Here is an 18,931-nt window from a genome sequence, read left to right as displayed (position 1 = left end):
TTCTATAACTATATAGCCTCTCAAATAAAATGTGGGGGTATAGTCACACAAAGGAGTGTTATTCAACTGAAAATAGGAAAAGATACAGACACTGCTAAAACATGGATATAGCTTGGATATATTTTGCCAAGCAGAAGCCATATACAAAAGGTCACATATTATATGATTCCACTTATATGAAATGTTCAGATTAGGCAAAGTTGTAGAGACAGAAGGTAAATTAGTGGTTACCTGGGGCTAGTGAGAAGAGGGAATGGGTACAGGGTTTTGTTTTAGGGTGATGAAATGTTCCGGAATTAGATAGTGGTGATGGTTGCACAACATTTTGAATATACTAAAAAGTCCTAAATTGTACACTTAAAAATAGTTAAAATGATCTATTTTATGTTATGTGAATTTTATCTTAATTTTTTTTTAAAAAATCAGTATTTATTTATTTAATGAATGGGAGCACACTGTACATTGGAACTTTTATTCTTCCCTTAGCAGCATAATTTTTTCATTTTTATAAAGTCAGATTTATTGATCTTTTCGGTTATAGCTCCTTGGACCTTTGTTACATCTTTTATCTCCTTGAATATATGAAGCATATTTATTTTAAACTCCGAGTCTGACAATGCCGTAATCAAAATATCAGTCTGTTTCCATTGTTTGTTTTTTGCCTCCGTTTTCTGTCATGAATCTTGTATCCTCCTATGCCTTGTGGGCATATTTGTATAAAGTTAATATTTGTATAAAGTTCTGGACATTGTACATAAAAACTTGAAGAAATAAGTTGAGGCCTATTTTCTTCCAGAGAGGATTTACTTTTTCTTTTGGCAGGTGGCTAGGAGCACCAGCTCTCTAGGACAATCTCAATTCCATTACAGGAATTAGATGATTCAAAGTTTTGCTTCAATCCCTATAGAAACGGTCTAGTTCTAGTTCACTCTTACTCCTGGGGTATGCCCCTAGGGTCCTAAACTAAGAATGAGGGGTTTGGGGTACTGTCAGAGAAAATAAAGGAATAGGTAGCTCCCAGGTCCTATCCCTTCAGAGAAACACTGAAAATGTAAGCCGAAAAACTGTCAGAATCAGCTTTCACGGAACTTTGGTAAACAAAGTTTACAGCAGCCAAGCAAAGGCTGAATCAAGAAGGCAACTTAAAAATGGCTCAGTGCAAGCAGGAAGTAAAGGCCAAAACAGGTTTCTAAACAGTCTGGCTAAGTAGTGAAGGGGTGTACCAACACAGAGGCCACCTGCAAAGCCTAGGCTCGTCTTTGCTTTGCTTCTCTCTCTCTCTCTCTCTCTCTCTCTTTCTCTCTCTCTTTCATTCTATCTCTCCAGCTCCTGGTGTTCAAGGAAATCTCTGTCAACACTAGCTGAACACAAGCTAAAAGAACAGAGAGACTTCAGAGACCTCACACAACTAGACCTAGCACACATATACAGAACACTCCATTCAACAACAGCAGGCTACACAGTTTTTAACAAGAGTACATGGAACATTCTCTAGGATAGACCGGATGTTAGGCCACAAAACAAGCCTCAGTAAATTTAAAAAGATTGGAACATGCAAAATATCTCCTCTGATCACAGTGGAATAAAACTTGAAATCGGTAACAGAAGGAAAACTGAAAACTTTGCAAACATGTAGAAATTAAACAACATACTCCTTTTTAATGTTTATTTATTTATTTTTGAGAGAGAGAGAGAGAGAGAGAGAGAAAGCGAGCAGGGGAGGGGCAGAGAGAGAGAAAATCCCAAGTAGGTTCCATGCTGTCAGCACAGAGCCTGACACGGGGCTCAGTCTCACTAACCATGAGATCATGACCTGAGCTGAAATCAAGCGTGGGACGCTTAACCAAGTGAGCCACCCAGGTGCCCCTAAACAACATACTCAAACAGTCAATGGGTCAAAGAAGAAATCATGAAGGAAATTAGAAACTATCTCGAGATGAACAAAAATAAAAACACAACATACCAAAACGTATGGGATGCAGCAAAAACAATGCTCAGAGAGAAATTTATAATTATAAATGTCTATATTAAAAAGAAGAAAGTTCTCAAATGAAACACCTCACTTGACACTAAGGAATTAGAGAAAGAAGAATAAAGTAAACCAAAAGCTAGCAGAGGAAGAAAATAAGGATTAGAGTTCAGATAAATGAAACGACAACAGAAAAACAATAGAGAGAATCAACAAAACCCAAAGGTGGTTCTTTGAAAATATGAACAAAATTGACAAACCTTTAGCTGGACTGACGAAGAGAAACAGAGAGAAAACACAAATAACTATAATCAGAAATGAAAGTGAGGACATTACCACCAACCTTAAAGAAATAAAAACAATGATAAGAGAATATTATGAATAGTTATACACTAACAAATTAGATAAATTAGATAAAATGGGCAAATTCCTGGAAACATACAAATTCCCAAAACTGATTCAAGAAGAAATAGAAAATCTGAACAGATATAGGACAAGTAGAGATTGAATCAGTGATCAAAAATGTCCAAGCAAAGTCCAAGACAGGCAGCTTCACTGGTAAACTCTACTGAACACCGAAAGATTTAACACATTCTTCTTAAACTCTTCCAAAAAATTGAGAAAGAAACAATTCCTAACTCATTCTAGAAAGCCAATAGTACCCTGATATCAAAGCCAGATAAAGACACCACAAGAAACTATATACCAATATCCCTTATGAACAAAATGCAAAAAAAAAAAAAAAAAAAAACCCAAATAACAACAACAACAAAAAAACTTCAACAAAATAGCAGCTAACAAACTCCAACAAAATTTTTTAAAGAATCATAGACCAGGACCCAGTGGGATTTATTTCAGGAATACAAGGTGGTTCAACACACAAAAAAATTAATCAGTGTAATACCCACATTAATAGAGTCAAGGAAAAAAAAAACAAATGATCCTCTTAATTGATGCAGACAAGGTATTTGACAACACCTAACACCATTTTATGATGAAGCCACTCAGAAAACTAGGAATAGAGGAAAACTTCAACACGATAAAAAGCATCTATGAAAAATCTACAACTAACATCAAACTCAATGGTGAAATACTGAAAGCCTTCCCACTAAGATCAAGAATAAGACAAACATGCCTGATCTCACCACTGCTATTCATCATTGTACTGAAAGTTCTAACCAGAGCAATTGGGCAAGAAAAAGAAGTAAATGGCATCTAAATCCAAAAGGAAAAAGTAAAGCTATCTCCACTCCCAGATGACATGATCCTGTAGAAAGATTATTTCAAAATACATGCACACGCAAACTAATAGAGCTAATAAATGAATTCAGCAAAGCCAAGTGGCAAAATAAAAGCTCAACTCACAAAAATCAGTTCTCTCTCTCTACATCAACAATGAGCAATCCAAAAGGGAATTAAGAAAGCAATCCCTTTTACGATAGCAATCAAAAGAACAAAATACCAAGGAATACATTTAAGGTAGTAAAACACTTGTGCACTGAAAACTAGAAAACACTGCTGAAAGAAATCAAAGAAAACCTAAATAAATGGAAAGACATCCTCTGTTTATGAAGTCAAAGACTTAATACTGTCAATATGGTAATACTAACCAAAGTGATTTACAGATTCAACGCAGTCCCTACCAAAATCCCAATGACGTTTTTTGTACAAACAAATGTCAATACTCAAACTCATTGCAAAGGAACCCAAATGCCAGAATGATATTGAAAAAGAAGAACTAAATTGAAAGGTTCATAGTTCCTGATTTCAAAACTTACTACAAAGTTACAGTAATCAAGACAATGTGGTAGCGGCATAAGGATAGACACATACACAAATGGAATAGAATTGGGAGTCCAGACATAAAACATCTATGGTCTATTGGTTCTCAATGAGGGTATCAAAACCACTCAATGGGGGGAAGGAACAGACTCTTCAATAAAAGGTGCTGGGACAAATGCATACCCACATGCAGAGAATGAAGGTGGACTCCTACCTCATACCACATACAGACAGTAACTGAAAATGTTTCATGAACTAAATGTAAGAGCAAAAACTACAAAATTCTTAAAAGGAAATAGAAGGGGTAAATCTTTGTGACCTTAGATCTGACAATGGCTTCTTAGATATAACACCAAAAGCACAACCAACCAAAGAAAAAAGTAGATAAATTGGGCTTCATCAAAATTAGAAACTTTCATGAATCAAAGGGCATTATCAAGGAAGTGAAAAGACAACCTACAGAATGAAACAAAATTTTCAGACTATATATCTGATAAAGGATTTGTATCCAGAATGTATAAAGAACTCTAATAACTCAATAATAAAAAGACAAATAACCTGATTTTAAAAATGGGCAAAGGATCTGAATAGACATTCCTCCAAAGAATGTATACAAATGGCCAGTAAACAAGAAAAAATGTTAAACATCTTCAAGTCATTGGGGAAATGCAAATCATAACCACAATGAGATACCACTTAACACACAACTAGGATGGCTATAATAAAAATAAATTAAAAAGAATAAACAAAAGCAAATAACAAGTGTTGGCAAAAACAAAATGTGAAAAAATTGGAACCCTCTCGCATTGCTGGTGGGAAGGTAAAATGGCACAGTCACTGTGGAAAACAGCTTAGCAATTCCTCACACAAAGTTAAACAGAGTTACCACCCGACAAAGTAGTTCCAATCCTAGGTACATATACTCAACAGAACTGAAAACGTGTTCATACAAAAACTTGTAAGTGAATGTTTGTTTGTTTTTAATTTTTTTAATATTAATTTCTGAGAGACAGAGACAGAGACAGAGACAGAGAGAGAGAGAGAGAGCACAAGTAGGGGAGGGACAGAGAGAGAGGGAGACACAGAATCCAAGGCAGGCTCCAGCCTCTGAGCTGTCAGCACAGAGTCCTACATGGGGCTTGGACTCACGAACAGTGAGATCACAACCTGAGCCGAAGTCGATGCTTAACCGACTGAGCCACCCAGGTGCCCTGTAAGTGAATGTTACTTCATGACAGGCAAAAGGTAGAAAAAAATCCAAATGTCTATCCAGTGACAAATGAATTAACAAAATGTGGTATATTCATATAAGAGAATATATATATCCATATAACATGCATAGCAATAAAGCAGCAATTAAACATGCTATGACATGAATGGACATGAATATACCTTAAAAACATTATACAAAGTGAAAAAGCCAGACCCAAGAGGCTACATATTATATAATTCCATTTGTATGAAATGTCCAAAATAGAAAAATACCTAGAGACAGAAAGTAGAATAGTGATTGCCAGGGGTGAATGAGGAGGGAATGGTAATGGGTATGGAATTTCTTTCTGAGGTGATGAAAATGTTCTGGGATTAGATATTGGTGAGAATTGTGCAATTTTGTGAATATACTAAAAACCACTGAATTGTACACATTATTTATTTTTTTAATTGAGGAATTGTTGACATGCAATGTTATATTAGTTTGAGGTGTATAGCACAGTGATTCAACATGAGTAAGTCCACATGACTTACTCAGTCCCTAACTGAAGGCCTGGATCTCCCAGTCCCTTTCACCCATTTTGCCCATCCCCCCACCCTTAAACCACTTACTTTAAAATGATTAATTTTATGACATGTGAATTATAGCTCAGAAAAAGCAAAAAAGGAAATGCTGTAAGCCTATAGATAGGAGATTTCTGTACATCTAAGGAGACTTCTATTTAATACGTAAAACAAAGCAGAGGATAACTCTCAGTAGTGAAGCTTTTCCCCAAGGGAATACATTTCTGCTGCATCTTTTCATTCATTGATTCAACAGATGGTCATTGAACACATGTTATATACAAGAATCACAGCAGTATCTGCTTCCACTTGCCTGTTGTTGCTTGAAGGCCTCAACAAGTAAATCAATATCAGTAAAGGTGAGAGGAAATTGCAGTCGAGGACCGTTGTAGGAGTTTGGAACCTCTATCAATGTGACACACTCCTGTCTATCCCTGTTGTCCTGGGAGGTGCTACCAAAAAGTCGAGCAACTATTTCTAGAAAATGAAAAACAGAAAGGGTGGGGGAATCAACATTACCATACTTAAATTCAATAAATACCTTCTTGAATATCAAGTCTATGTAAACACTGTGATACATGTTATGAATACCAAGACACCTCACACACACTCATGAGGAAGGATTTGTTTTCAGATCACTAGGTATATTCACATGAGTCACCCTCATCCCTTCCTGGGTGGACACGGTACCAAAGCAGTGAGTTAATTGGTAGAGAGGAAAAGGAGAAACAAAACTGGTCAATCAAGGTACTCTGATACTCTGAAACTACCTCTACATTTTTTGCCCACTCTTGCATCTTAGATTTTTACAAATAGGGCTGAAAACATAACCACACATTGTATTTGACTCAAACATCTGCGCTATTCAGGATCTACAGAAAATTAAACTGTAATATTCCATTTTTCCCCTGTTAAACACTTCAAATTTTACCTGGCTATAATTGATTTATTTCTCTCTTCACATAAAAACGGATTTTTTTGACGTGTTTTTTTTCTTCTTGTTAACAAAGCAAATAGAGTTAGATGACGGACCACAGGCAGAGATACCCAAAGGACCTCTCGTTCAGAGAGATATTTCTATGTAACAGATTGTCTGCACCCTTTCAGTAGGTGCTGAGACTCGGGGGTCCCTTGCTTGCTAGACTGTCTATGAAATAGTCAGCCCAAGTACAGAAATCTTCAGGTGGAGAAAGATGAAAGGGGATATGGTAGACTGATTGCAAAAGTGACTCCAATTGTCCATCCCAACCCCTAGACTTGCTGTTTTTTTTTAAAAAATAGTTTGTCAAGTTGGTTTTCATATAACATCCAGTGCTCATCCCCACAAGTGCCCTCTTCCATGCCCGTCACCCCCCCCTTCCCCTCCTCCCCACCCCCATCAGTCCTCAGTTTGTTCTCAACATTCAAGAGTCTCTGACTTGCAGTTACTCTCATCAAGAGTCTATTTCCCCAGGCTTCGAATCTGGGTTGGTGGGTTCATGACTTGTGTTGGCCTAAAGAATGTGGTGGAAATGGTATGTACCATTTCTGAGCTAAGATCTCAGGAGGCCTTGTGTGCTTCCGTGCTCTCTCTTTTGAACCCATGGCACTACCAAAAAGCCCAGGCTAGTCTAATGAAAGCTCCAAGACTATGGGGAGCAAACCTGAGTCACCCCAGTCAAGGCCATCCTAGATCAGTCATTAGCTAGCTGATCTCTAAATACATGAGTGACTTCTAGCCAAGACCTGAGAAAAACCACCAAATCAAGCCTTCCAACATCAGGAGAAGCACTCAGATAACCTATAGACTTGTGGGCAAAAAGAAATGTTTATTACATGCTATTGAGCTATTGTGGTTAGTACATAGTATTATTTCATTAACAGATAACTGATATAGAAGATGATGATGTACACTTCAACTCATTAGCACTGAATTGCTACCAAGCCCATTAATTAGAAGTTATGGGCAAGAAGTTTCTATATTTTTGAATGTTTAGAGTGGACATGTTTAAGGTGTGACATTAGATGATGTAATCAGAATACATGTTTTTCATGATCCAGTTATGCTGAGAGATTACAGTTAAGAACTAAAGTTGGAAAAATAGTTGGGGAGAGGGAGGGAGGCAAACCATGAGAAACTCTTGAGTGCTGAGAACAAACTGAGGGCTGATGGGGATGGGGGGAGGGGGGTGATGGGCACCGGGGAGGGTACTTGTTGGGATGAGCACTGGGTGTTATATGGAAACCAACTTGACAATAAACTATTTAAGAAAAATAAATGAATAAAGGTGAAAAAAATTTTCTAAAGTAAGTCATAATATTTGGTAACTTAAACATACTTCCTAAGTTATTGTATACCCCAATACCTCTTTGGTGGTGGTTGATGATGTTTTACAAGAAGTTAAATTTAGGAATAAGAATGTCTGTCTTCAGTGTGGCCCAGGACAGTGTATTCTTCTCATTTGGATTTGGTTTGAGATTTGAGAATAACTTAATCATTCCATTTTATGCTTGGAAATTAAAAATGCAGAGCAGCTTGGTATATTTTATCTCAGATTGCGTTGTGCAAGCAGTGAAGCCTAAACACTCTACTTCACTGTCTTAACGATTATACCACTCCATTCTTAGAGATAAATCTTCCTAACTCTACACACTGAAATATCGGACTCCTCTTGGGAAAACAGTAACAACAAGGAAAAACAAAAACAGCCCTGCCAGTCTCACTGTATCCTCTTATAACTGACTTATTGAGTAACCCCAACTGTATGAAGTATAAGCATGAAATCATTTTCTTTTCCCACTCACTGCCTTCACCTATGCTCTGTCCACTCTGCCTTCCTCATCAGCTGACACATCAACCCAATTCCATCAGTTCCAGGCATTAAAATGCAGTCTTGTTTTTTAAGAAGAAAATTAAAATACTGTTTTTCTTCTTTAAAATGCACAAAAAAGGTTAGTCTGGCCTTTCTTTCCATACATTTGTTGACCTCGATTTCTTAGAAGTTCTGTGATAAATACATGAAAAAGCACCCTACCCCTATGCCAATTCTTAGCTAAAACTACTCAATATGAAATATCAGTAATCATCAAATCATAATCCTTTTTAAAAAAAATCCTAATCCTTTTGCTGATTTTTAGCCACATTAAAAAAATAACATAGATTCTCTTCCTAATATGGTAACTAAGGAGGATCATATACAAAAACAATCAAAGCTTCAACAGTTCAAATGTAAGTACTGTGGGCTGCAACTATTATAACTAGTAAGAATAACTTAATGAATGCCAACAATGCATGAAGATTTGTGCAACATGTAATTTGAATGAATCCTTACCTATTTGATTTACAATTCTGTCAACATGAATCTAAACTAATTAAATATAATGAAATCTTGAATTACAACCAAATGATACCTTCACAAGTTGTTCTAAAGAAAATACCTCAAAAATACCCCCACGTACAATCTTTTCTTTTTCCCAGTACAAACTCAAAATCTGGACAGGAAAAATTTTAAGGCCATAATTAAAAACACACACACACACAATTTCTGCCTCTACCACCCACGTGTCACTTTGAAAACAAGCTCCAAATATGGCTGGGGGGAAAAGCACCAATTGAACTGCACTTATAGTTATTTCATTCCTCAAATATGAATCTGGATTCAAACTATGAGTGCCCCTGTAACAAACTCAGTAAGTGCCAAAATGACATTTTATAAAATTCAACACCTGTTCCTGATTTTTAAGAAACTCAGAAAACTGGGAATGCAGGCCTACCTCCTTAACATAATTTAAAAAATTTAAATCAACAAGAATGGTGTTTCCATTAAAGAATTAACAAAACAGGATGCCTACTTTCACTGCCTCATTTTAAAAATGTTCTGCCACTTCCAGCCATTGCAACAAAACACAAAGCCAAAATAAGAGCAGTGACTGTTGGATAGAAAGATGTACAAATGAAGTTACTTGTGACGAGTGTGATTAAATATCCACAGTCAAGAAAATCAATTGAGAAACTCCCAGAACTGACAGGATCAATACCACAGAGGTTAAGCACACTGAATCACAGCTTTAGCACTGTTGAGATAAATCACCGGGGTGGGGGGGGGGGGGGTGTTACTTCCTAAGCCTCAGTATTCTCATCCAACAAAAGGGAATGATAGTACTACTAATCTCAGTGGTTTGTTATGAAGGCTAAATGAAATATTTAAAGCACTTAAAAGACATGGCACATGGCAAACATTTAATAAATACTCGCAGTAATAATTTAATTAACATTGTTATTCAATAGTAGCTTAATACAAATAGGTATAAATCAAAGGCTTGTTAAATACTACCAAGAATCACTGGGGAGATAGAATGGGCAAAATAACCTACTGACCATAACAACAGAAAGTATAAACTAACTGGATCTGATGGGACATTTTGGCTGGGCTGGGAAGCAGAAGGCAGAGTCACAACAACACTTGCACACACTCCATCACGCTCCCCACTTCCACCAGGCACTGTTTAAACCTACTGTTATGTACAGCAGCTGCGGCTTTGTGGGGCACATGTGTGGGGTCTCCCCACCAAGTCTTAGGAACCGGTCTGAGGAAGTCAGTAGTAGGGCGCAGGAGGGAACTGCTTCCAGGTCACCTCCCACCGTGGAACACCCAGGATGTCTCCGCTAACCCTGTGGCTCAGAGTTCAAACCATTAATCTGAAAATGTGAACTGATCTTCTGGTCCCCAAATATACCCCGCTCAGGGGTCACAGCCCTTCTGCCAAACAGGCCTCAGTGGACATTGTGTGGAACCTTCCCACGGAAGAGGGCCATCAGAAAGCAACCTGCAGTAATGCACAGCGCGGTGACCCTCGTCAACAATACTCTATTGTATGCTTGAAAGTTGCTAAGAGAGTACATTTTTAAAATTCTCGCCATATACAAAATGATGGTGACTGTGAGATGAGGGTTATGTTAACTAACCTTAGTGTGGTAATCATTTCATAATATATACATATTTGAAATCACTGCACTGTATACCTTAAGTTTATACAATGTTATGTGTCAAGTATAGTTCAGTAAAGCTGGAAAAAAATTTAAATGAAATCAACTTACAGAACTAACCTGTAAATCAATTTTTCTGTTACGTCAATAATCAGATCGGTAAGATTCAAGGACTCTATAACAGAGGGGTGTCTAAGAGAATAGGCAGCTTAGAAATATGCCCTATTACACATTTTTTAATGAATACATGACAAAGGAGGTACTATAAACCATGGTGAAAAGGTACATTATCAGAAATACTGTGGGAAAAATTGGTTAACTGCTTGGACATTTTCTTGTTAGCTGTGTTTTTTTTTTATTGTTTTCAAGCACGAGGCATCGAAGTTTCTTTGTTTAGTTTAATCTAAAAAATCCAAAATGTATGAAGTGTTAAAATTTTTAAAAGCCAAACCATAAAAAAATCTAGAAATACAGGCATAGCGATCCACATTTTAAATATTTCAAGGCCTTCTAAGTTTAAAAGTAGGGATGCACAAAGAAAAAGATATTTAGACTTGAAAGATATTTTAAATAATTAATGGGTAAAAATTTCCTAAACCTGGTGGAAAATACCAACCTAGAGATCACAGAAGCTCAGCAAACCCCACACAGGGTAAATATAAATGAACCCTCATCAAGGCACATTATAGTTAAAATCCTATTTTCCAATGTTACGTAGGTTAGTTTATTTCTTCGCCACCTCCGTCGGGTGATTTTGGTATTTGTTTGTAATCAGTGAAATGCATTTGTCACTGTGTGCGTTCTATTTTGGTACATTCAGAGGAGTGTCACTCTCCCCTCAGTCTTCTACCCAACTCTCCCATTCTCTCTCCCCTATTCCCACCCATCCACTCATCCCCTGTAGGTAAACACTGTCATTAGTTTCTGGTTCATCCTATAGGTTTGTCCTGTATTTATTTTTGCACAAATACACACACACACACACACCTTGATATCAGGCAAAGACTTCTCACACAAGATGCAGAGAGCACTAACCATAAAGAGAAAAAGACATTGTACCACATTAAAATCAAGAATGTCTGTTACCCTCCAAAGACAGTATTTAAAGGCTGGGGAGATAAAAGGCAAAGACTAGGAGAAAATATGTGCAATATGTTTTTCTGACAAAGATTCCTAGTCTTATATTTGGAACACTCAGGTACTCTTAAAAAATGGTAAGAAAAAAGCAGCTAACCCAATAGAAAGATGGAAGGAGACCTGAACAGGCACTTCACCAAACAGGATGTTCACATGGCCAATAAATATACAAAAAGGCACAGAATTTTGCTGCTCACCAAGGAGACACAAATTGAAGCAGAAACGTGATACTACTACATACCTGGCTGAATGGCCAAAATGACAAGGATGGACAACTTCAAGTGTTGAAGAGAATGGAGAGCAACTGGACCTTTCATGCACTGGTGGCACTATAACTTGGTACAATAATTTTAGAAGACGGTTTGCCAGTATCTCATAAAGCTGAACATACACACGCCCTGGAACCTAAAACTTCCCCTCCCGGGTACCTGTACATCTTTATCACGGAGCCCAGTGCAGCAGACCTCATCGTATCTGTGTCCCTTTACAGTAGAATGCTCCTAACCCTGTGAGTCTGTGGCTGCCCTTGTGACTTGCTTTGATCAACAGAATATGGCAGAACTGATTTTGTGTGAGTTGCAAAGAATATGCCTTAAATGGCCTTGTAGATTCCACCTTAGTCCTCCTGGGATCCAGCTACTGTGTAAAGAAGTCTGGGATATCCTGCTAGACAGAGAGAAGTGAGGTACCTAAGTTCAGAGCCAACACCAAAGTCCCAGCCACGTGAGTAAGACCATCTTGGTCTCCCTGTGCAGCCCAGCTAGGTTGAGTGAGCCCGAGGGACACCACTTGGAACAAAGACAAGTCATCGCCACTGACCCCCGTTCAAATGCCTGATCCACAGAATCACAAGGAGTAGAGTGGCTGCTGTTTTTAAGCCACTAAATTTGGGGGTGGTTTGTTATGCAGCAATAGAGAACTGAAAATGAGTATAGAGCAAGAGAGGATGGTCTACGTGTTCACCAAAAAGGATATGCACAAGAATGTGCGCAGCAGTACCATTTAAATTACCCGACTGCAAACAACCCAAATATCCATATGCAACAGAATGGATCAATGTTGGCATATTCGTAAAATGGAGTAGTATTCAGCCACGAGAATGACCACACTGCAACAGCGTGGGTGACTCTCACAAATACAACGGTGAGTGAAAGACAGACTCAACATCATGTGCTTTCATTTATATAGTGAAGTTCAAAAACCAGCCAAACGGATGTAGGATGTAGAAGCCAGGAATACGATGGGGGAATTGAGAAGGGACTGGACAGAGGAGAGGTTTCTGTGGCTCCGAAAATGTTTTCTTTCTTCTGCGTGCCTGTTTACTTTGAAAAAAAAAAAAAAGTACTGAGTCATATACTTATGATTTGGGTACTTTCCATGTAGATTAGACTTCAAGAAAAGTTTATATAAGAAGATTAAAACAATGTCCCCTTCTTTGATAAAAATTTTTAAATCACCTGCAGAATTTTTTTTACATGCAGAATTAAAAAAAAAAAAAAAAAACAGAGCCTGAGGAAATATCGCTGGGATGGACCCCAGCCATCTGTGGCTCTAAATCTCCATCAGCGATTCCAACACACAGCCCAGATCCAAATAGTAGGTCATTAGCAAAAAGAGTGCTGTTTCATTTCATCATCCTTACATTTCCTCTCAGAACTATTTTGCCAAAGAACATGAAGCACAAACAACTGCCTTCAAATTGCAATTATCTAAAAGAAAGAAAATGGCAAAATACCCACTTCCGCCCACTCCCCACTCCTCAGGTTTGGCTATTCTACCATTTAGAAAGCTTCTACAGATCATTAAATGCTTTAATTAGTTTCATACATATGCGCTCAGCTCAAGGCATGCCATTAAAACACTATTCTTTTGCCACTGTGAAGGATGCTTGCTGGATGATTTAAAAGAAGCTCTTACATGCCATATACTTTTAATTAGAACAAAAAAAAAAAAAAAAAAGGACCCAGATTAAAGAAAAGTGAGTTTTTAAGTCTAGCATCTATCTTGAAGAGAACAACAGGCATCTTGATTCACAGAAGAAACGCATGCCTTGGGAATAACTATAATTTTAAAATCATTTTGAACCATCTCTACATTGCCTGTCCCTGAAATGATTTCCTTAGTCATTCCAGAAGGACTAAATAAATGATAAAGAGACAGCGAGACAGACAGCTGGCTATGCGGCAAACAGACAACCGTGTTCCATCCACCATTTCCCCCCAGATTCATTTCATGACATCCTCAAGATATTTTGATCTCTCGGCACAAAAATTTTGTGGATAAAAAATAAGCTCCTCTTTACTGAGCTACTTTCCGTACATCAGTAGATTGTGGTTCAGAGAAGGTGTTCCATGAATTAATATCGAATGAAATCTAATCCAGCTTTTTCAGAGTGAAAAAAAGTGGTCAATTTAGTTAAGTCAACAATAATCAGCAAAAAGAGGCACGTGGCCTGATTTCACCAGCGGTTTGGGGTCGCAAAGGTAAGACAGGTGGGCACCTTTTTAATTTCTTCGACTTCTCCCATCTTCAGAGTTGACATCGCTTGATGAGGACAATTCAATATTTAATGACTGCTTTTCAAAACACTAAACATTGTGCTTACCTGGATCTTTTTCACGCGTATGTGTGTAGTTTTCCAACATGAAGGAAAAGAAGTTGGAGAGCTGGAGAAAATAAAAACACATTTGTCAACTGATGACCCCCAAACAGCTACTGTGGCAAATGCGGTTGGTGTTCCTAGGAACTCTTCTTGAACAGTCATCTCCCAGCTGCCTTAGGCGCTAACGGGTCCCCCTCCCCTGCCTCCCCCCTCCCCCTTGGCAGGTGCTGCACCTCCCCCAGAGACACACAGGGTGTCACATATCCTCCCTCCTTTTTATTGTTAAAAATGTACTTTTTTTCTACTAATAAGCATTAATGCTGGATTTATACATCATTTTCACAAGCTCGAAAAAGGCCTTCCTCACCCATCTAGATTTTCTTCTAGAACTCTCACAGGTTTGTTCTCAGGAAATTTTTCTGTTTTTTAACTCCTTAAAGTTATCTTTTCCTTCATAAAGCAACAATTTGACTTCCTATTGGGGCACATACCCAAGAACCGAATAAGACCATTTTTCATTAGGTAACTAGACATCTGGCAGCCTTCTTCAACATGTAAACTTCAGAACTGCAAAACGCCATCCTCTTCCGAAATCACACCCTCTCTCAACAGCTAGTTCCCAGGCAGCGTCACTACATCCTCTATTAAAGCCTTCACCAAGGTTCCTCAGCTTAAAACGGACCCGAACGTTCATTTTTTCAATTATGAGGAGTGAAGAGAAGCATTTTACCAAAAGAAGAGACGAGCTTGCAAAACAGACCTGCAACTGGCCTTGTTCATCAGCATATTCGATGGACTGGAAGATGGTGAGGGCGTAGCGCTGTCTGGCCTTCAGTCGAGCGCTGTAACCTCGGTACCAGTTCTGGATGACCAGAGCGGCTTTCAGCACTGCGGACCCATAGGACGTGAAAGTTAGAGAAAACCACTTACTATGCAGCTATGGGACTGGGGAAGTAGGTATTCCGGGAAAAAAGGAGTCCACCTGGATTTCTAAGTTCTAAGAACATCAAAACTACGAAGAAATTTACCTTTATATTTTTTGTAAAATGTCCTCAAGTCTCAAATACTCAGAGAACATTGATGGCATAGCCACTGTTGGTAGAGTTTGGGGGGCAAGAAGGCGTGAATGTGAATGCCGGCTCTGCTAATGACTGCCTGTGTGACTTTGATAAGTTATTAAAACTCTCAAAGCCTCAGTTTCCTCATCTGTAGAATGGGGAAAATAACAGCGCCTACCTCTGGCACTATGTAGGCAGATGAAGTCCATGTATGCCCTATGAAGTACCAATTCCATTCTTTCCTAGGTGCCCCCAAGCAGTCCTCACACAGCCCAAAAGGAAGACACATGGAGCTGCAGTGCTTCTTTGTTTGTGGCAGTAGGGAGTTTGACACCAGTGCAGACTGGCTGTCCCCTGCCAGGAAGGAGAACGTGTAACTGTGGTGGGACTATGAGGCCACAGCTCGAAGCAATAGACTAAGTAAACCCACAGCAACATGGCTGGGTCTTAAAAACATAGTGCTTCCAGTTAGAACAGTTATTAAAAAGTTAAAGGCAATGAAATATAACATGATATCATTTTATATAAATTTAAAATACATATACACAAAACCAAAATATACATTTCATAAGAATATATACGAAGGAAAAGACATTAAATAAATAGATTGGTTATTTATGGGAAGGGGAGTGAATGAGCATGGGGTACATGGGTAAAAAGGAACGAGCAAATTAATTAGCTAACATAAGAAAGAGTTTTGCACAGACCAGTGATGGCAATGTACAATGAATTGAAAAGTATAATTTGCTCCAGCTTCCGTACCTGAGATTTAATTGATAAAAGACAGCTGGATAAGTGAACACATCTCCCTCCTTCACAGAGTTACAATAAGGATGAAATGAGATACTACAGGTGAAGAGTTTAGCCCATGCCTGGTTAATAAATGGCTCAACAAACGGCTACGACAGGGATAAGCATTGTCGTGTTCGTGGATTATTCAGGCACACTGACTCTCTTCTGGGGCTCTGAGCCTTTGAACCACCCTGTAGCTTCATAGCTTTGAAGAAAGCGATCAGGTGAGAGATAATGAGATTTAAAATATAGTCTCTTATGCCTTCCTCAAGTTTTAGAGTGAAGAGCGATCAACACCAGCTGGCTTCTTTTATTCATGTTATAATTTTTCCCAGTTAGCACATAAAAATTAAGAGTTGACTATAACAAGAACAATTTGAATTCTAAAAGCAGGATTCTAGCCTCCAGTCCCAGTGTCTCCGGCTCAATACTGCTGTTCTACACTAGATACACTCGTCATCTGAGGGTATTCATTTATGAGTTTCTCCAAGGCTCTCTGGTTCCAGAGACACTCATTTCATTACTCAGCTTCCAGAAGACCCCAGGAAGTAGACATAAGGTCAAGTTTCATGATCTTTATACGGTAAAACCACAGGGAGAAGAAATAGAGTGACTTGTTCAATATGATAAAGCAAATGATTGGGAGGCTGAAAATCTCGAGAGCCCAGGCTCACCTGAAAGGTCAGTTCTATGGGACAGTCACTGTCATGACCAACCAACCCTCCCCTCAGGGGCTCTCTCTGTTCATCAAGTCCGATGGAACTGTCCAGGGCTATTTACTGAACTGACTGAGGGCCAGGCAATGGATTCTTTTTTTTTTGTTTGTTTTGTTTTGTTTTTATTATTTATTTTTGATATAGAGAGACACACAGCATGAGCAGAGGAGGGGCAGAGAGAGAGGGAGACACAGAATCCAAAGCAGGCTCCAAGCTCTGAGCTGTCAGCACAGAGCCCAATGTGGGGTTCAAACCCACAAACTGGGAGATCATGACCTGAGCTGAAGCCAGATGCTTAACAGGCTGAGCCACCCAGGTGCCCCAGGCAATGGATTCTTTTCCGAAGTCCTCACCACACTGTGAAGCTGAGAGAGACTAGCCAGTAAGTGGAAATGAACAGCAAGGGATTGAACCCAGGTCTCACTGATCTGTAGCCCACGCTCTTAACCTCCATAGAGCTATTGACCTTCTTCTGTGTCTCAGTTTCTTCATCTGCACAGTGATGTAGTAGAATAAATGATCACTCAAATCTCTTCTACTTAGGATTAGCACCACCAATAAGAAATAACCATGCTTATCATTTCTATAATCAATAATGGAACAGAGCAACTACCGTATGTTAAGGGCCTACTATAAGACATTTAGTCCCCACAAGTATCTCTCTGTTACACATAAGGAAACTTCAAGTTCAGAGAGGCACGTATCCTGTTTCAAATCACTTATTTAGTACAGACTGAGGTCTTCTGAGTCCAAACTATGGGCTCTCTCCACTATAGCCAGTTACTACATTCCCTAATCTATTTGGACCTTTCCTTCCTTTGAATAAGAATTGCCACTGTTCATTGAATGCCTACTATGTACCTGACACTAAGCTAGACATACACTACCACTTCCACTCCTCTTCCAGGAAACAGGTGATCCAAGCCCCCTGTGCTGTCTCTGCCTTGCTTCTGCCCAGTCCCTTGCTGGGATCCCACCCCACTCCCCAGGGAGGGAGTTACTGTTTTATTTAATAAGCACACAGTATTTTCATGGGCTGTATTTACTCTTAGGAGTAGGAGGTAGACAGCAATGCTCAGTTCCCTGACTCTTGCATTTCTTCTTCTGCTCCAAAGGCATTAAACTCAGCCACTCCCCACCCCCTTCCTGGCTTGAAGACCCACCATCCTTGTTTATGCCTGCATTCCTGTGCCTGCGCCCCTGCATATGGGTACGAATGCCACTTACGAAGCTATCACATGTCAGCTGTCACCCCACACTTCTCTAGTCCGCTCCCTGATGCTGAGGCTGAGACTTCGCGGGCCACATTTCTGATCGGGCCTGGTGTTACCTGTTTGGGGGAGGTGGTGAGACTGGAAAAGGAAACCAGAGACACACTCCTTCCTGTCTGCTGCCGGTTCCTGTTCGTGTACCCTAGCAACGGCTCTCTATGCTGCACCCCCGTTCTCCACCCCCCTTACAGTTTCTCCTTATAGTTGCACTTGGGTCCAGTCTGCAGTTACCCAGCACTTGCAAAACCAGCCTCACAGCAGCGCCTCAGAGACACCAGTGCCAGATGGGCAGCCCCAATTCTCAAAGGCTTGAGTTTCCGTTCTGCGGGATCCCCCCTCTGAGCTTCTGCATGTTACTAATTCCCATCTCTCCACTTTCTTTCTCAGCCCTAGAGATGGTAACTTCCCTGTAGTTGCTACCTCTGTATACCTTAGAGTTCTTTCAGGGAACTTTCAGTTACCTAGGGACAACTCGACACCCAATTGACAGTTCTTTAAGTTCACCTCTCTCATCAGATCACTCTGTGGTTTCTGCCTCCTGACTAGGCCCAGCCAATGAGCCCGCCCGGTCTCACCAGGTGGGAAAAGCAGGCTCAGCTTAGGCCTCAAGCATCCAACTTCCTGGACAATCAGCTCAGGCCCTTACCCGAATCCCACATGGGGGTTTTGAGTACCTCGGCAGTGGCTAGTGAAAGTGGCTCTGATCCACATCCTGCTACACTCCCCTGGCCCTCAGTGTGCCCAGCGCCCTCTCTGGCACAGGGAAGGGGATGGACAGGGAGGGGAGGAATGTACCAACATCAGACCTCTGATACCTCACCTGATTCCTAAGAACCCACCCCCACCCGCCCGCAGCACGGCC

The 18,931-nt window shown here is 39.7% G+C and overlaps 1 protein-coding gene across 3 annotated transcripts in view; it reads right to left on the bottom strand.

The window, feature by feature from the left end:
- Positions 1–18,931, bottom strand: part of PPEF1 (protein phosphatase with EF-hand domain 1) — a 119,153-nt gene that overhangs the window by 62,251 nt on the left and 37,971 nt on the right. For all 3 annotated transcript variants that reach the window (XM_039247364.1, XM_039247363.1, XM_039247365.1), the window contains 3 exons: positions 14,993–15,120; positions 14,236–14,296; positions 5,841–6,004 (listed from right to left, as the gene is read on the bottom strand). In XM_039247364.1, coding sequence (XP_039103295.1) covers positions 5,841–6,004; positions 14,236–14,296; positions 14,993–15,120 — 353 coding nt within the window. The remainder of the gene's footprint in view (positions 1–5,840; positions 6,005–14,235; positions 14,297–14,992; positions 15,121–18,931) is intronic.

The sequence above is a fragment of the Hyaena hyaena genome, unplaced genomic scaffold (genome assembly GCF_003009895.1).
Source record: "Hyaena hyaena isolate Hyena2069 unplaced genomic scaffold, ASM300989v1 scaffold_295, whole genome shotgun sequence".
NCBI classification, from domain to species: Eukaryota; Metazoa; Chordata; class Mammalia; order Carnivora; family Hyaenidae; genus Hyaena; species Hyaena hyaena.
This window is presented reverse-complemented; position numbering and strand designations above follow the sequence as displayed.